Consider the following 22,474-nt stretch of genomic DNA (forward strand, 5'->3'; position numbering starts at 1 on the left):
CCCCTACAGTGGTCATAATTGGAACTGAAATATAGCTAGATCTCTAACTTTAGTGGTATTATGGATTTAAATAACTAACCCTAGCCAGCTTGTAGTTAGGTCTGTGGCTCTTTTTTAAATATTTTATATGTACATTTTTGAGAATTGTTAACAGAAGTCTTTTGTGTGTATAGATTTTACATTAGGTTTGTGATTAATATGTAGATATTGTTTTGATTTGCACAAAGAAACCTCTCAATGGTCTTAATTTTGTATCTTGGTCTTAACCCAGCTTGGGTAGTGTGAGTAATTGAAGCCTTTTTGTAGCAAATTTTCACATCTCTTCCACATTCTTCATTCGCACACTGTGCAAGTCGCCAATATATCAAACTATCTGTGTGTTGTACCAATATATTTACTGATACAACCAGTTACTACTTGTTTTACAGCTGAAAACCTGTCAATAAACTTGATTTGGCCCTAAAACTACATGGTTATTTATTTATTTCCCTGGAACTTGGTAGTTTGTATAAATACAGTTTAAACCAGATATTTACATGTGCTGCAAAAAACACATTCTGTCATTAAATCAGAGTAAAATCTTCCTATTTTAGGACATCTAGTGCAAATAGTTTTTTAGGGGGAATGTTTTTAGTACTTTTTTCAGTAGTTTACATACAATACCATTACTGGTACCTTTTTAAACGATTTAGGAAAGCCATGATGAAGATGTCATAACTTTGTGTGTGTCTGATCTTCCCCTGATCCTGGTAAATTGGAGGCACACCAAAGGCAAGAATCAGGAGTGTGGGACCCACAAATGCAGAGAACTCCAGACAGTTCCAGTTGTTGAATCATAGCAAGGCACTGAATAAGTTTTAATGTCTGCTGCTGAAAGCTGACAGGTTGAGGTGGTTGTGAGGGTTTGAATTTACCCTCCTTTTTCCTGTCCCCACCCAGAAATACAGAGAAGAGAATCAATGTTAGGCTTTTTCAGGCAGAGAGACAGACAAACTTGGAAAAACTTTCTATTTTTTTTATTGCTTTATTTTTAACATTTTCATTGTTCGATTCCTTAGTCATAAACAAACCCCAGGCTGGGATTCAAACCCAGGACCTTCATTCTACACTTACCATACAGGCCCAAATCAAATCTCAAAACTAAAACTGTCTGTGCAACAAATTATATAAGGCCTTTAAATGTTACCATGAAACAAGTGACATAACTCATTCGCTCTGCTAAAATCCTTCAAATCCCATTAAAAAAAACCTCAAAGATCACTCTTAATTGGACGTCAACAAAAGGTGGCTCTGAAAACTTTGCCTCAGTGGCCATGACATCATGCCAGCAACAGGCTCTGTCCAGTCAAGCATGTGGGTGAATCTGGACCAGTTTGAGTACAAGGGATTCATCAAAAGGTTAATTTATGCATTTTTAAACACAATGCAGACAAACAAAAAGATGAAACACCCGTCTCTGAAAGGGAGACCTGGCAGCAGACAGCTGGACGAGCGGGGGCCTCGCAGCGATTCCTACTGTGAGCAAAATGTGCAAACTGGGGACGTTCAAACTGATCTTGCCCACAACACAATTAAAGCACAGAAAGACAAAAGATGTTTGAAAATTGGATAAAGAAAAACGTACATCAGAGACCAAAACAAGAGGGGGTGTGAGGAGGTGACCAAACTGCCATAGCAATCTGATCTCATAAACCCACAAGAAAGGAGGCTGTCTGGAACAGACAAGGACGGCGCTCTGGCCTCTCCAACCAAACATTGTGTGTGTCTGCTGGCCTGAGACCCCCAGCTGGGCCCTCTGCCTGCCATTGACTGGAACAAAGAGGAAGTGATGAGGCCAGAATCAACCTCCTCTCACCTTGCCCCCAGGGGGGCCCTGAGGTTTGTACTGAAGGCCAGCTTAGGATTCCCTGCTGTGTACGGATCGATCAGTACGAACCTTCTGACCTCGTCAGATCTGGTCTGACTCATACAATACATTCAAATACATCTGCTTCTCCATGTATTCACTCCACTGTAGATATAGAGGTGTATCAAATTATTACTGCTCATTACTCGTTTATTTTGTCCATTTTAAAATGATGATGCAAGCGGTTGGCACATTTTCAAGCCCCTATTTTTCTCTTTTCTCTTTTTTTGGTATTATAACCTGTCTTGATGATAAAAAAGAGCTAAGCTAAAACTCAATGAAAACTGAGGTTACCAGTTTATTTATGTTGTGACCTTTATCTGCGGTCATGAAATATGGATCCTGAATCCTGACTGAAGGGAATCAACCGTTCACTGTCGCCACGTTTGCTCTAGAGGCAGGTCAATGACTTAAAACAATTGGTTGGGTTTCCTCTGATGGAAAACTGCCTAAATAATTTGCATAATATAGATAAAAGTTGTTGTGAATTGACCATATATTAATACACTGAACTAAACAGGATAGACGCTTTTGAAATTAGCTTCCTCCATAGAGGTGGATGGTATAAATATCAAGATAAGGCGAGGAGCTCTTCCATCCGTCAGAGCTTGGACTAACTAGAGCCACTGCTCCTCCACATCAAAAGGCGGTTTTGATTCCTCTTGATTTACCAGTCCAAACCACATCCTGAGCCACATCTCATGACCGAGGTGGCTAAGCTCAGCCGAGAAGGTGAGGAGCTGCATCTCTTGGGTGAAGGTTTGAAGTAGAGCTGCTGCTCCTTGTAGAAAGGTGGTTTGGGCAGCTTGTCAGAATATCTGTTGGGCACTTTACTTTGGAGGTTTTCTAGGCACATCCGATGCGGAGGAGACCCAGAACTCACTGGACCATCATTCCTTCTGTGTTCAGAATGCCTCAAGAGCCCCAAAAAGGAGCTGGAGAGGGTAACCAGGCAGAGGGAGGATTGGGTTTTTACACAACCCGATCTCAGATAAGTGGAAAATAATGGATGGACGTATGCTAACAAGGTCTTTTAAAAGAGCTCAATCTCACCTAAATGAGGGTAGATCAATTATGCTTTATCTGTACATTTGAGCTGAAAATAAAAAAGGAATACACAAGGATATGCAAACTGAAACATAAAAATTTCTTCTAAACCTCTAATCTACCCTGATCATGAATATCCACAGGCATTCAGAGCCGCAACAAAAACTGTTTTTCCTATAGGTTTTCTTTTTTTGTTCTTTTAGTTACACTTCCATGTTTTAGATCATCAAGCAGATTTTATTTACGGAGAAAGATTACTTGAGTTGTATATTCTGTGGACTGACAAGACAACACTGGAACTTTTTGGTGGGTTCTGCCTGTAATGTAAGAGTTTGTGTAAAAACCAACACAACGTTTAAGAAAAAGACCCAAGCAGAAATGGTGTAATGGTTGACCCTAAATCTCAACTGCTCTTGGGTTTTGCAGCAGGACAATGATCAGAAGCCCATCACAGTACAAATCCACCTTTGAATGGCTCAATAAAATAAAATAAAATAAAGGTTTTGGAATGGCCTAATCAAAGTTTTACCATCAATCTGACAGAGATGCTGTGGGATGACTGTTAACAGACTTTTCATGCTCTTAAATATGGCTGAATTAAAACAATTCTGTAAAGGAGGATTCTTCCATAGCAATCTAAAAGACTCATCACTAGTTATCACAAAGGCTTGATGGTAGCTGTTGCTGCCAAGGGTTGCACAACCAGTTATTAGATTTCTGAATAATTCTCCTTTACGTACAGCCTTGGAAAAGTAGTGCTGAGTCCAACAATCTTAGCGAAATAAAGGTTTTTCATACATAAAATAAACCAAAACCTCTAAAATACTGACTGAAAGACTCTTTGACATGTTAGGCAGGGTGTCATTGAGAGCAGTAGATATACTTATTCTTAAACTTTATTAATCTGTAATCATATGAACTTTGGAAATTGGGTTATTAGCTAATTTACTCCGCCTGACAAAAAATGTAACAAAAAAACTCTGTGTGACATTTTCACACAGAGTTTTAAAGCTTAATCTTATTTTTTTTAAGTCTTGTACCTTTACTGCTATGGTTTGACAGAGAGGAACTTGGAAACATGCCATTAAGGTAGCTGCATGCCTTTAAGTGTTTGCACTGAAAATACCAGCAGGAGCCTCTTCATAAAAATTGCAGTCGTTCTGAGAGAAGCCTTCAGTCTGACTCTTACATAAACCTCTCTGGCTGCGAAGCTCAGCAAACATCAATCCTCCTCCCCCACATTCTCCTTTATTTCTCACTTTTAAACATCTCTTCTCCTTATTTTACGTTTTAACCTCCAACAAAAAAACGTAATAGTTCTGATCAAACGTTAACACCTAAATACCCCAATAACATTGTCTTTATGTACTTTTTGTGTCCACCAGTCCAAGTAGTGTTAAATGTATCTTTACATATTCCTGCCCACTCACTCCCCCACACGTCCCCCCTCGTCTGTGGGTATCTTGCTTGGCAGCAGCTCTTAGGTTTCAGAGCTGACTGGTGAAGCAGACGAGGAGTAAACACAGCGAGAGACAAACAGACAGCCAGTCAGACTGTGTAACCACCAGAGCAAACGAAGAGGCTGGCTTGTCTTTGCTGTCTGAGGAAGAGATGTGTGCATCTGAGGAAGAAGAGGGGGGATGGGTTGGGTCGCAGGATCTGACAGGTCCTGGAGACCTGAAGCGGATGTTTTAAATGTGAATGCACTGAAGATTAAGCCGCATATGCGGTGTTGTTTCTAAAATACATTTTTCTGACTGCCGCTGCGAAATGTTGCTGTGTTGAATGAGAAGTTTACTTTCACTCATTAATGGCATAATAATTCATGAAGTGTTTGGATTGTTTTTTTTCGAGGGTAGACTAATTACACTTCATACAACCTCAGTGATTTAAAAAAAAGCTAGAATTAGATGCTCAAGTTTACGTTTATTATACATTCTCTCTATTCAACACAATGTTTAGTTGCAGTTGCAGTCGAGGGTCAGGAAAGGCGATTACGATTGTTTATATTATCCATTTCAGAGCCAGTTTCAATGTTGGGAATCATTCTCCTGCTTGAACATGTGCATGTCTAAGGTTTAACAATCTGAACCAAACTGTCACATCTGATGGAGGGAAATTGTCTGGGATGCATCAGCATCATGCGTTTGAAACACCAGTGTTACTGTCTACAGTGAAGGAAACTTCCTCACCACGGACTGATAAGGTCCTGACCAAGAAAGATCCCCTTGCACCAAAATCAACACCTTCAAATATGACTAAACTGTGGAAAAGCCAGGTGTTTTCTTAAAAAAAAGATTTATGGTCAGATGAGGCAAAGAGTGAGCTGTTTGGCCACAATAACAATGCCTTGTGCATTACACAAAGTTGAGGGTACAATGAAGATGTTCACATCAACCAAAGATGGTTGAAACTTGGACACAACTGGATATTTTAAAAGACAAGTCAAAACTGGTTTAGGAGTGGATAAAACAGACTAACACTGAGCTTCTGGAAAGGTTTGATGCCTAAAAGCTGAGGGCATGCATGGACACCAACCAGTTTATAGCTATGAAAAATTCCCAAGATGACACAGTATGACACATAAATAGCAGCCTTGCACCAGCAGGGTGCTGCCCAAACAGCGCAGATGATCTGAAGATGTTTGTTTTGGTGAAGCGATTCCAGTGGTTTCATCTAGCATTGTGAAAACGTGTGGGTTAAAAGCTGTACATTAGAAATGAATTGTTGCCTCAAGTGGAAGAGTTAATGCATCCAAATCATGTTGATGATGAGAAGTATATCCTTTGAATCTGGTGAAGGATCAGCAGCAACATTAATCTTGCGCTGACCAGTTATGGTAAAGAAAGAAAAGATCTTTATTAAGTGGAACCCCTAAATGGGGTCAACTGAGTTTCCAAACATGTGTCAGGGCTCATGTTTTGGGTCTGAATGGCCGACTAATTTTGCTTTAAGTTAAGACCCAAAGCTGTGAAACAAGCAGCAGAATGATGATAAAGATAAAAGATTTTTTTTAAATCAGAAGTTGGTATAAATTAAACTGTTTTTGAATAAATGATTAACTGAAATGCAATGAAGGACTAAAAAGACAAGTAACATTGACAGTGATTTAAATAAAAAGAAGAATGAAGCTGAAGTATAATTAATGGAAATAGGATTACTCTAATATAATTTGCCGTTTTTTTTTTTTATTAATCTCTGCTTTTAATTAAGGTTAAGTAATATTTTTTTTTATTATTACTGCAGCAACTTTCAGTTTGAACCTTGAGTCAACAGTCATTTATTTGCTCTTGGGACGTTGAGTTCAACTACAAGGCAGCAAATACAAAGATAAAGTCAACTGAAGCATCAATTCCCTGACTGTTAAATCAATTGTGCATCTTCCAGAACCAAAACACTCCAGTCCTTTGCTATCCTCTCTGCAGTTTACTGGGTAATTATTGCATTGTGTAAACAGTTATTTCAGGGTCTGAGTTCTGGCAAGCCTTAAAGCTCTCTCGCTCTCTTATCGCAGAGATCCCAGTTCTCCACGGCTCTTTGTTTGAGTCAGAGGTCCTCACTGCAGACTCACTCAGAAGCAGAGGTGGTGGAAAATGAAAGAGTGAAAGTTAGAAGTCCCCAGCAAAAAAACTATTTCTATTTCAGCTCTTGGTCAAGTTATTATGAGCACAATGCATATGGATTACACAGTTGGTAATTTCTGTATATTGTAAATCAAAGAGGCAAGACTTTCCTGGAATTTATCCAATCAGTCTTAATCAGTAAAGGCCTTTTTTTCTTTAACTGCTTGAGGGAATTTTGAGAAAGTGTTATGCCTACATTTCTATCTTCAGGAAAAGAACATTATCTGAGGAAACTAGCAAAGACCTGACACAGGACACAAGAGGTGCATTACATTCAAAAGAGAATGGCTGAAAAAACAAGAGAAAGTCTGAAAAAATACTGATCAAGATCACTTCAAAAGGTTGCAAGAGGGTCTGAGTATGGAACAACTGCAAACATACAAAGACTTGCTTGTACACCGGGATTTACAGACTGGGCAAAACAAAAATCATTTATCATGAGAAGCAGCCAAAAACATCATAAGAAGATGTCCTGTTTGTAGTTCGCCAAAATTCAAATATGGGCATAACAAAGATGTGGAAGTAGATGCTCTGATCAGATAAGACCAAAACTAAACTTCCTGGTCCACTTGTGATGAACTATGTGTGGTGTAAAACTAACATTGAACATTACCATGAACATACATCACCATGGTATGGTTCATAGTGGTGGCAGCAACATGCTGTGGGGATGCTAGTGAGAGTTAATGAAGGAGGAGGCTGGATGGAGCTAAAAACAGGACGGTCCTGGAGGAAAACCTGTCAGAGGCAATAGAGTTGAGGTTGAGGCTCAGGCGCTACTTCTTCCAGGACAACACCTTTAAATACAACCGGAGCTACAATGGCATGGTTTGGATCAAAGCTTAGTCATGTGTTGGGACCGGCCCAGTCAAAGTCCTGACGTGAATACAACTGAGAATCTGTGACAATACTTGATAACTGGCCTTCATAGAAGCTCTTCATCCAATCTGACTAAGCTTGAGCTGTTTTGCACTAAGAATTTGTAAAACTGTATTATTCCTTTTGCAAGGTGCTTGTAACTTGTGTTGACTGAAAGAATGACTGTGTGGTTGTGTCTGTCTTCAACTAAACACCATTTCTAAACTCCTTCTTTTTCTTTTCAAACAAAGGGAGGGGGAACCATCTGAAATCTGTGCTTTCTTTGGAAGAAGAGCCATTGTGAAAGTCACAAAGTCAACACGAGCACACAAAGGCTTCGACCGATGACTGGGAGCGATGAGCAAAGACTGGGGGCCAAGAAGAGCCAAGCCGGCGGACATTCCAGGCAAGCCTGGCATACTTGGAGTCCTGCGGTACAAAGGGACACATTTCTCTTCCTCTTTTTTACAAAGAGCCTTCAAACTCCTTTGTTCTTTGTGTGAATATATATATTTTATGCATATAATGGCTGCTTCCACTGGCATCCATTAATAAAACAGAAATTAAATCCCAGTTGGGTTGAAGAGACATTTGAGGAGTGGGTGTTGTTGGAGATTGGGGTGATTTGGAAGTTGCCTGAGGAAACACAGACACTCTCTCTCTCTCTCTATCTCTCTCTCTCTCTCTCTCTCTCTCTCTCTCTCTCTCTCTCTCTCTCACACACACACACATACACACACAGCTAAAAAAAACCTCTTCACATTACCAATCAAGAGCACTTAAAAAAACTTCAAACACACCATCCACAGCCTGGTTTGAAGCTGGAGTGTGACAGATGTAAGCCTCCCCTCTGGCTTATACACTCTGCAGAAAGTCAAACCAAACAGAATTATGAAAATAAGCATGAAAGTGTGTATGTTGGGGAGGGGGTTAGCCCCTTCTGTCAAGCACTAGTTTTCGGTTGACCACCGCGGATGAGATGTGACACCGAGGATGAATAATACAATAGAGAGAGATACTCGGACGTGTCAGCAGCATCTGTCTCTGTCTGGGGGCTGACGTGTGTCATCCTCCCTCCTCATTCAGAGCGCAACGCAGAGGCTTATACAGAACTAATGAAGCAGACACACGCTGTCTTAACACACACACACGCACCCCATCCTTCATTGTGCACATGCAGAGGCAGGAAAAACAGTGCAAGTCTTCTTCAATGATGGGAGACGCTGCCATGTGGCCTTGACCAGCGACTAAGATTTCTAAAGCTGCCCCCAGAGCCCCACTCTGCTCTTGATACACAAAAAGAGTGTGGGGGCTCAGATCATGCAGGTTACTTTAAGAGGAAGCAAAAATACTGAATGATTTATGATCAAACTGGAGCCAGTTGTTGCTGGCTGATTTGCTCACAGCTGTAAGTGAATTCAAGAGGAGCTTGTTATTTGCTCTGTTTGGCTTAAGGCCACAGAAGGACAATTAAAAGAAAGAGAATAAAAGACAGAGACCAAAGAAAAAGAGGAGAAACTGAGGAAGACATCTGCTGCCTGAGAACAATAGTCTTTCTTTTTTGCTGTTGAACCAGTTCTGGAGAAGGTTCCAGTAGATGACAGAGCTTTGATGTGAACTAATGTCACATTATCTCATCATCCCACTTAATGCACCTGTGCACGCCCAGGGGAGATTTCGCTCAGTTGGTTAACAGTTTCTGCTCTGTTTCTGCTCTGTAAGTTAAGGCCAGGGGCAATAAAGAAATTCAGCTCACGACCAAAGGCTATAAACAGTAGAAAGAGGTAATAAGTTGAGATTTTTCCATCTGCCTCTAAATTTAGATTTCAGATACTGGTGTTATCAGGCTTCGGGCCTTTTTTTGAACCAGCAGACCTCGTGTGTGCACAAAAACAAACAGACAGACAGACAGTTAAAGGAAGGAAAAGAACATCCTACAAGTATATCCCAGAATGGTGCAGGCACAGAACATTTTCTGCAAAGTCTCTTTAAGTGGTAATATTTGTTTGGTCTCTTGGCAGCCTCTTCCATCCCCCATTCCTACTTCAACAGCAGCCAGACAAGTCATCCAGCTTTGCTAGGTTCCAGCTGCTAAATCAGAGAAGCAGTGTTTAGATCCCCCCCACCAGAGCATGGCTTCAATGGCAAAAAGGGCACTGCTGCACTCTGCTCATCCAAAATGAAAGGAGGATAACACAAGGAAGCTCTGTGCACTTACTCCCCCCGCACAACCCCATCCCTACTACAAGCAGTGAGAACATTTTACTTATAAAAACCTGGCTAATAAGTTGAAATGCACTAGAAGAATATATAAATTAAACACATGAAACCATCCTGCTTTGTATGGAAAAAGCTGCCTTTTAAGGCTTTTGATGATGGTGAAAGGGTCACGATAGAGGAAAACAACACTTCAGGCTTTGTTCTTTTAAATAGACACTCACAGAGAGGTCCAGAAGATGAAGCAGGGAAGTCAAAGTACACCATCAACAAGAGGCCATCAGGTCTGAGAGATGCTCCCAGCTCCTCTTCCCTCACTTTAGATCCCCTTTCAATGACAACATGCATTTGACGACTCCCTCCAGGCCTCCAGCTGCCGTTTTACTCTCAGTCTGCGTGCATGTGATGTTTTTCATCTGCTTATCCCACTGCACATATTCCTTCTGGCTTTTAGAAAAACGAGGATAGAAAACAAACTTTTTACAAAGGTCTCCAAGCTCTTTCTGATAAGGTAGAAACTTAGCAACCTTAAATTGCTCGCATCTCCTTAGTTTTTTCATGCAAAGCAGCTAGGAGTGTATTTACCTTGGCTAAACCAAGTAAATGTGTTGCTCTGTGTGTGTTGCATGAAGGAAGCAGCAATCCTTTAAATGGCAAGAGACCTCCAACACTGCACAATCCTGAAACACTGATGAAAAATACCAAACACTGAGGACATCCGTTTTGTGTTTCCTTATAAATTACTAAAGAGTTTCTCTTTTAAATACAACACATTAACACACAACATTAAAGGATCCTACAAAAAGTCAACCAGTGAATATGCTGCATTGGTTTCACAGAAAAGTCCAAACTGAAAGCACAAGGACGACTGAGTGGTTTCGATCCAGTTGTTTGTCCCTTACTAACCATTAGCCACATGCTGTAACAACACGTCATTCCTATGTGGTCTAATCAGGAGAGAGATGTTCTGTGTCCCAGAGATGAAGATGTTTTGCTGCAAAATGTGCATATAAAGCCCAGAAGAAAAGCTAAAGATTTTGTGAAGATGCTGTCAGGGACTGTTAAGAGAGTATCTTTATCCACAGTGAAATGAGTCCTGTACCAACATACTGAGAAAAGAAAAAGAAAGCCATTACTCCAAAAGCAACATAAATACCAGTTTACAAATGCATTCATGAACAAAGCCCTTGTCATGTGGTCTGATGAGACTAAAGTGAAAGTGTTTGGCCAAAACTATCATTGTTTCATTGGGAGGAAAAATGGGGAAACAATTGGAAACTGTAAAGTACAGTGGTGGCAGCATCATGCTGTGGGGTTGGTGCACTTCTCAAAATAGGCGGCATCATGAGGAAAAAACATTAAGTGAAAATATTAAAGCAGCAGCTCAAGACCTCAGCCAGTGAGTTAAAGCTTGGGCACAAATGGGTCTTACCAAATGGAAAAGCATCAGGTAAGTAACAAAGTTTCTTAAGGGCAACAAAGTCAATGTTTTCTTTTGTTTGTTTGTCCTCTTGAATGCTAGCTTCACCAAACACTTTCCTGCACAGTTTCCCCAGGCCACAGGACATGTCTCCACAAATTAAGTGTCTTTGTGCAGAAGTGCATTTGCAAACCGTTTTTTTCTGTTGTTTTTTGCATCTTCACAAACTATTTTGGTTTTGTCCTCGGCTTCATGCTCACATTTAACACCAAAACATGTTCATCTCTGTGACACAGAACGCGTCTTCCTCCTGAACAGAATGATGGCTAGCCATTCCCAAGGTGTTTATACTTGTATTTAATTGATAAACGTCACACCTTTGGACATCTGGAAACTTTACCAATAGATGAACAATACATGTGGAGGTACACATTTCTCTTTCTAATATCATGGTTGATTTCTCCATAGTTTGACACAATGAAGCAGTGCGTTTGAGGTGTTTTCCTTTAAATACATCTGCAAACCTGTAGCAGTTTAATTCAAATGTGATTTAACCCATCAGACATGATACATGATCATCTGTCCCAAAGCCTTTCAAGGAATGTTAGTTTTAGTGTATGTAAACCTCTGAATTTGACAAAATTAAAATAAAATCTCAGAAATCTTTTTTCTGATCCTGACTGATCTAAAACAAGAAATAAATAGTGATTTGTCAAACAGTGAAGAAAAAAGATAGTATGTGTAAAATTCCTAACAAAAGGTGATCAACACAAACCACATGGAAGTAAAACTGGTCCAACCGGAAAGAGTCATCGGGCACCAGCTGACTCCAAAATGCAAATCCCATGAAAAACACAAAGGGCGAGACAACACCGAGCACGCTTCCTTTATAATCTATCTTTTCAGTTCACCTGAGGCGTCTCTTGTGACCCAACAATGGTCCTCCATCTGATCTGATTTCTACCTGGCACAATGGCTCTCTGTGGAGGCCTCCTCAACAGGAACTTCCTTTGTTGACGTGAGCTAAGAGATCAGTCGAGCAGGGGGGAGGAACAAAGACTCCCATTCATCCAAACCAGACCTAAGACAGTTTACATATTGTACAATCCATTGGAAGTATCTGTTGTAATACTGGTGGAGGGCTCTGTCGATACAGGCCTCAATGGTTCAGTTCTTCCTCTATCCCTGATCACAGCAACTGACAAACTGAAATAATTCAAATGCTTTATCTTGCACAAACCATATTTATCCCACAGAGATAAACAGCGTCTAAAGCAGAGGCAAGTTTTATTGCTGACAAGCTTCCTGTGAACAAATTGGGTCTTTTTTTTTAAAAACAAGACACCTGGAGTTCCTCTGACAGCCAGGAGCAATGACACTACACTCAGGGAACCAAGAGCTCCCTTGATAAACAAGAAGCAGAAGAGGAAATATTTAACATTAGCTTAATTGGGTTTTTCTATTGCTGTGTAACATAAAAAGAAAAAATTAGTTCAGATTTAAATATTGCTCAGTGAAAAGCCATAATATACCCATTAACAGTAAACTGTCTTTGTGCATGGAGTCTGCATGTTCTCCCTGTGCATACTGGGTTCTCTCCAAGTACTCCAGCTTCCTCCCACAGTCCAAAAACATTACTGTTAGGGTGGATTGGATACTCTAAATTGCCTTTAGGTGTTAGTGTGTGTGCACGGTTGTCTGTTCGGTATCTCTCTGATGCCTGCTGATGGACTGGCAAACTGTCCATAATGTACCCCGGCTATCGCCCAATGATCACTAGAGATAGACACCAGCTCCTCAGTGATTATGAATGGATAAGTGAATAGAGACAATTGATAGATAGATAATAAATACAAAAAGGAGCAACATACCTTGTTTTACTGCCATTGTTTTGTGTTTGTCCACTTAATCCTGTTCTGGATAACAGGTGCCTGGTACTTATTCCCAGAAGTCAGTCGATCAAATTATTGATTTTCCTGGCAGATTCAAACGAGAAAAACTGTTCTTATTCAACCACAAAGTTTGTTTCTGATAAATGAGAAAGACATCTCTATCAAAAGGTAATAAAATAATTTGAACCAGTATTAGCTTTGAAAAGAATCATTTATCCGTTTTTATTTACATCTTATTAAAAAGACATGTCAAAAATTATTTATACCTTCCTCAATAATCAATGGAAAAATCTTTATTGGCATCAGAGCCGTCAAATTCGTCTTATAATTGCCGACCAGCCATTTCCAGGTTTCCACTGGTATTTATGTGATTTATCTTGGTAATGTGCTTCAGTTATGTGAGGATGAAAGGCCTTCTTACCATCACCCTAATCTGTAGATGTGTTCACAGATCATCTATCAGATTCAAATCAGGGCCTAAAGAAAAACATGGTAAAATAGTGTGAAGAAACATGGTCAAATTGGTCAAATTAAAAGATGACTTTAAACATCTGCCAGGGCAGGAGCAACTTAGTATACTGCTTCAGCTTTTCTTTTCATTTTTTAAGTGTGACATTTGCTACTGTTGTTAAAGGTCATTTTTACGTTTTTTACACCTCTTCACCAGAGGTGCCAGTAAGTCTGACACTGTATCAACAGATATAACATTAATATGTTCTTAAAAGGTCCCCAGATATTAAGTAATACAAGTTGTTTCATTTTATCACATTGTCAACAGTGACAACATGCCAAACTACAAATAGGAAACAGGCAAAAACTAATTTTCTAGTGTACAATGTAAATATTGACTTGTAATATTTATTTGTCCCTTATTAGGGTGTAATGCATCCTGGTAACTCAATAAAACTGGATCATCAAAGACCACAATACATTAATTATTTGACAAATTGAACAAGAGCTATCTGCTAAATCCACTTTTATTGTCTGTACCAAGAGGTTTCTTACTATAGCTAAAGTTTCTAAAATAAGACTCGAGAATAACAATGCGTTTGGTCTGTCATGACAATCAAAAGGATAATCCCTCATTTTGAAGACTGTAATAGAAGCCTGAAGCCCTGGAGAAGATTTACAGAGTCGGCACATTAAGCCAAAACCAAAGTGAAAAACAACTGCTGACACAGAGTCTATCAAACTTGAATTTGTCCCAGTGTTTTATGGTGTTTTTCTGTCCATCTCACTTTGTGGGGAGACTATTTGTTGGACTCTGTGGCGAGAGAAGCCTCTAACACACACACACACACACACACACACACACACATCAATGGCGGCCAAGACTCCGGATGTCCTGCGTTACATAAACTGCCTCTGAGCTGAGAGGTAGGTCTGGGACATGACCGGACGAGATGGGCAGAGCAGTTGGAAAGAATGAGACACAAGCAAAGACAGAAGAGAAAAAATAATTGTTGAGAGGAGACAGAGAAAAGCCACTAATGACAGCCAACAATAAAACAGAAAAAAAAAAAAAACGGCGTCTATAGTAGCGTCTGCCACGCAGGGATGACAATAAGGCAGGAACCAGCAGCCCTTAGTGTTCGAGAGGGATTGAACGGCCACAACCACAGGGCCTAGAAATAGAGCTTTGTCTGGGGGTAAGCTGTTATTAGGTCATCTAAACATGGGGTCCATAACACCCCTGTTGCATCTCCTAGACACTGAGAAATGGTTAGTCAGCCAGCTGATTGGGTGGTCAGGATTATTTTTGATGAGCAGTTAATAAAAACCTCAATAATCAGGCAGAATTATATGTTCCAGTAACCTTAGCTCAGCGGAAAGGCTCCACTGCATGTTAAATAAAAAAAAAAAAACAGCCTATGTGAGCAACAAAACAGTTAAAACCTGCTTACATGGCAAAACACATTTGAACATGATTTAAAAGGCAAATCAGACATTATCAGGTTCTGGTAAGTTATTTCTCCCATAAAATGTTGCTTTAACTTTGCACAGCCTTAACACTGGAGATGAACCTCCAAACGATTGTTAAGCCTCAGATTCATGAGGGGTAGTTCTGTATTCTCCCTGGCTCTGGAACATCGGACCAGATGTTTACCATAGTGGAGATGCTGAGGGGGGTCACAGTTGTTTTGTTCACAAGAGTTTTGTGGATCTTGACAGCTTTGCGGGAGTACCAGGTGTTAAGACCTTTTCAGTCCTTGTATTAGTTGTGGAGGTCCACAATGCTCTCCCTGATATCTTGGCTAATTTCTCTAGATTTCTTTCCCAAGGTGTCAAATAAAGGAAGTTGTGCATTTGAGATGTTGCCGTAAAATATATCCACAGGCGGGCTTCCATTTAAATCAAATGGTGGAACATATAATGAGGGTTTCCTGTACTGTTTATAGACGTAATAATCCTAGTGGGTGTAAACCTTTAAATTTGAACAGAGTAATAAAAAATGTATTATTCTGGCATTTAGCAAATATAACCCTAACTCATCTTAAACAGAAGAAAAATGTTTGAAAGTCAACAGTGAGTAAAAAATCATCCAACCGCGGTGAAATGGGGTCTAACCTTTCTAAATTTGTGTAGCAGCTAGCTGTGCTACATTCCTAAACAGAGCACAAGGAGAAAAAAAAAAAAAATCAAGATTTGTTTTTAGCAGCGTTTTATATTAATAATTTTGTACTCTCTTATAACGCAGATATTTTGTTAGAATCTTTGATTATGAAAAAATACAACGTTCTTTAGTGCTGGTTGTGTGAAGATAAAGGCACGCTACAGCCACCACAAGAGGGCGCTCTAGTCCTGACCGCCCCCACTTTATTTGCTAATAAAATAATTCAGACAGAAAAGATTATTTTGAGAATTTTTTTTTTATTACTAGGTTTCTCTAAGGCAGCAATTTGTGCTCACAGGTCTCTAATGTGACGGTGTGAATAAAACAAACAAAAAATAAAGGTACCAAAATCAGTTTTAGCTGTTTGCTACAGGTGTCATAAGTATTGGTACAAACAGGTAAAGTTTACAGAAAACATCAACAGACAATCATTTATTTTCCCCTTCAAGTATGCTACTATCCAACAAAGTGACTAGTGTAAAATTGGCAGAGGAAATAAAATTTTTTGCATGATTATTTACATATTACAGGTCCAGCAAGTGTGCATGGAAACAGTTTAAAATGCTTCTTCTGCTTTATAGCACACGCAGACAAACACAAACACAGTGGCGGCATTAGGAAATATACAAGTCAAATACATTAAGCGTTTGAGTGCAGTGATGCAACTTTTAAGACTTCATTTGATCAGCGCAGTGGCACCTGCTGGGAGCCTCCAACCCACTGAGGTTTAATAACCAAACTCCAGAGCAAAGCTGAAGTGCTTTTACACAGGTTCTGCTACAGAGCTAAGAACGTACCCAATAACATTATTTCACCCTAGAGAACTGCCTTGACAAAACAATCCCATCTCAAGGTTCAACTCTTGACCACAAGACATGGTCATTACCACCATAGACAAAGAGCTGTCGTCTGTAAGCTTAGTTTTGGCTTAAAATCAGTAATGATGCCCTTGAGAGTATGGAAGAGCCTGGAGGTTGGATCGTTTTAAAATGATTCCTTCGTATGTGAGCAAGCACATAAACACATCTATAAACAAACATTTTCTAAAAGCATAACACCTTATAAATGTGGAGTACGCCAGAATACGGGCACTTGGCATGGGCCGGTTTGAGGCATCAATGTTTTAAAGGCTTTCATAAAATTGTAAAAAGCTACGTCGTAAATTTCTACAGTTTACAATCATTTCAATGAGATTCCAGAAAAATGTACTGGAGGAATTAGTTTTCTCCAGCTGTAAAGAGCACAGCGTGATGCTGCGCTGCCCCCTCCCTCACTGGCTGCTGCTGCTCATTGCTGGTTAGCTGGCTGAAAGAAAGCAATTGCCTTTTTTGAAACATTTAGAAGAAATGCAAATTCCATTGCCTGAAAATATTTCCAGTGGTTAAAAAGCAGAGACGGACATGGGGATTGAAACTGAAAGAGTACCACCCCCCCCTTTAAGACAACGCTGTTTTAAAGCTACAGTTAGGAAGCTACAAACAGCATGTCTGAGTGCAGGCTGGCTACCTGAGCAGATAGCCTGACTAGGCAGCTAATTTCAGCAGGTAATGCTGGTTTTATTCTAGCAAGAGCAGAACGGCAGAATGTGTAATATTACAGCTCAATTAGCATTTGGAAACAAATACTAGATTTAGCAGGTGTTTATTCTATATGTTGCTTTAGCCTATCTAACAAAACATTGCTAATAAATATTCTATAGTATTATAGCAGCAACAGCATTTGTCTTAAATATTAGGAATTAAATCATGGTGTACATGTTTTTTTGAGGTGAGAAACTCATACCAGCCCATACCTACTGATCCCACTGACATCCAACTGGTTTATCATCATATTTACCGTCCACATGAGGCGTGATCTGTAATTTGGCTGAGGGAGCACACGTTTCCAAAAACCAGACCTAACGCGGGATGTGTTCTGGACTAAAATACGTTGTAAACAATTGTTATGGACACTCCCTGAAGGATTTCTTTTTTATAGGCAAGTAAATAAACCTTGTGGATAACCACACAACCAGCACAGTGTCTTGAATCCTTCATGCAAGAACACAGACAGGAACAGAGTCAGCTGAATGTGTCTTTGGCTTAAACCACAAAAACAAAATATATAAAACAATTATATTTTTAACTGATGCATAATCTTGGTGAAACCTCAACCATGAGTTGTACCAGAGAGCCAACAGACAGTGGACATCATCTTCAATCCAACAACACAAACAAGTGTGAGGAGACCGCCTTCAATTTCAGCAACAAATGATTATGGTTTCATCTACTGCCAAGAGTGTCCACAGGTGTAGCGTCCTGTGCATACACACCAGCGTGTGGGTGCATTTAAAGTGTACACAGAAACAGACTTCCGCTTGATTTTTACATCCAGGTTCATGACAAATGAACAAATTAAGCAACAGGAGGGGAGATAAAGCCGTAGCTCATATACAGTATGTACAAAAATATACACGGTATAAACAAAACGCTCTGCTGTCATCTTACTGAGCTTAGTTTCTGTCTGCGGAGAGTAAAACATGATGGAAAGCGCCACAGTTTCTTCTCAAATTAAGAGAAATGGAAATTTTTTAAACATAAAAAATTCATCAAAATGAAATATCAGTAATCAGTAAAACTGCCAATGTGAACTTTAACCTTTCCAGCAAAATACAGTCCAGTGATAAAAGCTTAAAACAGGAACTTCTTGCATTAACTTTGAAATTGATTGGATTCACCAGATTTTCAGCTTAATCCATCCTAAACCAGTGACTCCTGCTCAGCTAAAGAGTTTTGAATTTCCAACCAGCCGAAAGCTTCGTCCATGAACACCACCAGGTTGTTTGACAGCAACACTTCAGTGTGGATGCTGTTAATGAGTGAAGATGACTTAGTTTTGGTCCCACTTAGGCGTTTAAACATGAATCAGCGAAAGCACAGAGATGCAGGAAGCTATTTAAAAGAAAACTGTATTTTTTGCAAAATGTTGACATATGGCTGCTGTACGTTTCAGCTGCGTGAGAGCGAGAGAGAGCAAGACTTGTGGCAGATAACCAGAGAGCTGAAGAGACTTCATCTCTCTTTTATCCTTGTGAGCTTTAACTTGTCTGGATTAATGTCAGCAGTGTTAAATAAGGATCTAAAAGCTGACAAACGCTAGCCATAATTACCTAGAATATAAGATGCTAAAACCTGTGTAAATTTAAACTCCATGATCATTTTGTCTTCGTTCTGAAACATTAAAATCTTGTTTTCCAGCAACTGCTCTCTCACACGTGCTGTGACATTTCCTCTGTTTCCTTCATAACAAATTAATGAAAGCTTCTGGCAGAAAGTCCCAAAAAATCTTTTCTAATGTCCCGATATCTTCTTAAATTACAGATATAAGCAGACCAAGCTTTGGCCACCAAGTTATGGTCGGTGCATCGCTACTACGAAGAGCACAACCATCTGGTTGCTCATTGTCTGTTTCTGATTAACCGTTTTGTTTTTGAATTTTAGTCCAGCATGAAGACACAGCTCTCAGTCAACGCAACATCAAAAAGCAGCACAAAGACAGTACATGCAACATAAAGCAGGTCCAATAGAACAGGCAACAGAAAGTTTCTTAACAGAATTAGTTCTTTTCTTTCATCATCCTTGGCGAGACAAACTAAGGGCCTTATTCTAATCTGTACAGTACCTTAAGATCAAATTCAGCCGTGTTTCACAAATTTACCACATGTATAAATACAACTCTGGAGGCCTTTTTGACCTGAGCAGAACACGATTAGCAGATTAGAGTTATTATCTTTAAAACAAGGAAAAAACTCCCCAACTATTATTACCTTCCCTTTTAAGGAAGGTCTTCTTTGAGTCTCTCGCTCCACATATTTACTCATTTTGCCAAAAAAACAAGCTCTCCCTTAGCTGAAATAAAATACTAGTCAGATTTCAAAAACAGAACAACATTGGTGGGAATCTACAATTCAACATTTTTTTTAAAAGAAGCACAATTAACACAAGTACCAAAAACTGCAATTAACCTTCACAACCTTAAAATCTGTACAATCAACTTAACATTTTCCCCCATAAAATGTTCTTTTATTAGTTTGGAAAGGAGTTTTTTTTCTCTTACAGTGTGCAAATGAAACTTCCGGCAGAGTTGGGTCAGTGCTGATGAATGATTTCATGGTGGTCCAGGACCAACAGGAGAGTGCGGTAAATAGCAGTTATTCTTCACTGAACTTCTTGCTTTTCAAAAACTTACCGAACTTCTTCTAGTTGAAAATAATTTAAAAAAAACAATCCTTTCAGTCAGATCCTGTTCAGCTTTTCGTTTATGTCTTTGGATTAATAAAAACTTTATTAAAACAATAATAAATCAATGCTGGACTCCTTTGTTTGATGACACGTTTGCATCCCATAGTTTTAAGTATATAAAATTAAAAATTAAATTAAATATTACAGGCAGTCTGGATGGGAAGTTAAAAATGTTATTAAAAAGTTGGGAACTTCTCCATGTAAGCTTCTTCAATAAGTAGCTGTGGATTTGTAATGAAAGTAAAACTCAGGTTGCTCCTTCTAATGGGCTGGACTAGAGGGGGGGGATCAGTGCTATCTACTGGGGCGACTGGAGCTTTAAAAAAATATCACATCCTCCTTGTTCAGGTCTTCTGCAGGGATGGTGTAGGGCGTCGTCACGCTGACGCCGGGACCGTGAACGTTCACCGGGACGTTTGGGCCGAGGCTGTGTGGCTGCAGGTGGGGTTGAAACGGGAGGGAGTCGCCGCTCTGAGAATGGAGAATATGCATGGAGGGGGGAGGATGGGGCTGCACGCCAGGCATGGAGGGCTTCTGCACATTTGGAGGGTAGGAGGAGCTGATGGAGGAGGTGGGTTGGGTATCTAATCCAGCCTGGTCTGGAGGACTCAGCTGATCTGAAAAAGCCATTAGAGGACAAAGGGTTAATCCAGAAAAGACAAACAGCATTATTTCTACTTATTTCAGGTTATTAACCCAAACTGAAACAAATCACATGAGATCCTCCCAATAAATTTGATTGTGATTATGATAGGAAAGGATTAAAACGTCTGTATCAGCAGAAAAGCCTGCCATTAATCAAAAGGAAGAGTGAGAAACTGATGGGTGTTTACACAGGGCGAGGCCCGGCATGTAGGTGAGCTTTTCAGAGGAATGTCACAGGGCGGGGTCCGGTTTGTCCAGGTGAAGAACCGAGTTTGTCTCCGTGAGAACTAACACCAATCAAACTTACCAGGATAAAATGTACTCAGCAGGAACATTTGTTTATTCAGCTTTGGGTCATGCTCGAGAATGCTTGTCACATTATATTTGCCTCAAAAAAAGATATATTTTTTAAAAACAAAGCAAATAAGATGAATTTAATATAAAAAAAAAAAAAAAAAAAGAAGCATTTCACAGATTCTACAAATATGAAACTACAAACATATAGAGGCGTGATATGCAAGATACAATTTCTTTCACCAGCTGCATTCGTCAAGATTCGACACAATATTAGCCAGTGTACAAGCATTCATAAATCACACAATCTCATCATATCACCACTTTTATGCTGGTTTTTGAAAAATGAGGCCCAGTGTGGTTGTGTTTGTCCTAACAGGACAGAGAGATACCTGCGTGGTGATGCAGGGAGTGTGACTGAAGGGGGTGCTGATGGGGGCTGATGGAGCGTTTGGCCTTCAGGACGTTGTCTTCTCTTGCAGACAGTTTCAGGGGAAGCATCTGCTTCATGTCCACCGAGGCTAAGGGGAGGAGGTTCCAAAGGGAGCAGGTGGGAGGCAGAAGGAGACAGGGGGTGATTTGATTGCAGTATTAGATTTTACTGGTAATCTGGAGCAGTGAAGCTGCTCTGAGTCTAATCTGGTCATTAAGATGGAAGATCTGATCATGCATTTTTACACAGGTTGTAGTTCAATATTTGTAGAAATCAAAAAACTGCTTAAAGTAAAGCAAATAAATAGGGGAGAAGTCTTAAGAGTCTATATTTGTGACTTAGAACATGTACAGACATGCAGAGAGGAATCTCATAACATTCCTTTTCACATATTTTGGGATGATTTCAAAAGAGCAACTCAAAACTTGTTTTCCTCTCAGATAAACATCCATGTTTCCCACATGCTGATAGCTTTGATTGTGTCACTGTTGAAGCTTCTGAAAATGCAACGGTACTGTTAGGACTTTTTAATTTCACTCCACAGAACTCTATTTCTATAATGACCAAAGAACACATGTATAGACTCCATTTATTACTTAAGTGCGTTCTGAAACCAGCTGGCTGAACTGGATTTAATTTAGGGTATCAGAGTTAAGAGGGCTAAATACAAAAGCCAGCATTTCAGATTTTGATTTGTAGAACTTTATAAATATTTCTTTCCACTAAACAGTTATGGCTGGCATTGTGCTGGTTTATCACATAAAATCCCAGTGAAGTTTGTGTTTCTAACGAGACAGAATCTAAAAAAGTTCAGGAAGAATTAACACTTTCGCAAGGCACTGTAATTGGCTAAGCCTTCGGGTTCTTACCAGAGCTGTCGGTGCGATGCGAAGCTTTCCCACTTTTGCTCCCTTTCCCTTTGCCGCTGTTGATTGCCGCCAGTTTGGTGGGGATCTGCTGCTGCACCCCAACCGGTTTGTGCTGCTGGTTGGTGGTGCTGAAGAGGTGGAGAGGCACCTCGGTCTTCAGCGGTAGAGGAAGCGTGGAAGAGCCAGTCTCCCGCCGGACAGTAACTTCGGGCCGCTCGGGATAGTCGGCCTGCGCCATGGAGAGGCTGGCCCGCACCGTGGGCTTCTGGGAGTGCGGCAACTCGGACACGCAGGTGGAGCCGGTGAGACCGGAGGATGAGATGAGCTCCCCGTTCAGACTACCAGACATCGGAGCCACCTTAAAGGGAAAGAGGAG

General features: G+C 40.1%; 1 protein-coding gene across 3 annotated transcripts in view; it reads right to left on the reverse strand.

Moving 5' to 3' along the window:
- Nucleotides 1-15,814: 15,814 nt before the first annotated feature.
- Nucleotides 15,815-22,474, reverse strand: part of arhgef18b (rho/rac guanine nucleotide exchange factor (GEF) 18b) — a 60,479-nt gene continuing 53,819 nt past the window's right edge. For 2 of the 3 annotated variants that reach the window (XM_047374842.1, XM_047374841.1), the window contains 3 exons: nt 22,099-22,456; nt 21,189-21,317; nt 15,815-20,474 (listed from right to left, as the gene is read on the reverse strand). In XM_047374842.1, coding sequence (XP_047230798.1) covers nt 20,176-20,474; nt 21,189-21,317; nt 22,099-22,456 — 786 coding nt within the window. In that variant the 3' untranslated portion in view covers nt 15,815-20,175. The remainder of the gene's footprint in view (nt 20,475-21,188; nt 21,318-22,098; nt 22,457-22,474) is intronic. The other variant, XM_047374843.1, reaches the window with a different exon arrangement.

This window comes from Girardinichthys multiradiatus, chromosome 9 (genome assembly GCF_021462225.1).
Source record: "Girardinichthys multiradiatus isolate DD_20200921_A chromosome 9, DD_fGirMul_XY1, whole genome shotgun sequence".
NCBI classification, from domain to species: domain Eukaryota; kingdom Metazoa; phylum Chordata; class Actinopteri; order Cyprinodontiformes; family Goodeidae; genus Girardinichthys; species Girardinichthys multiradiatus.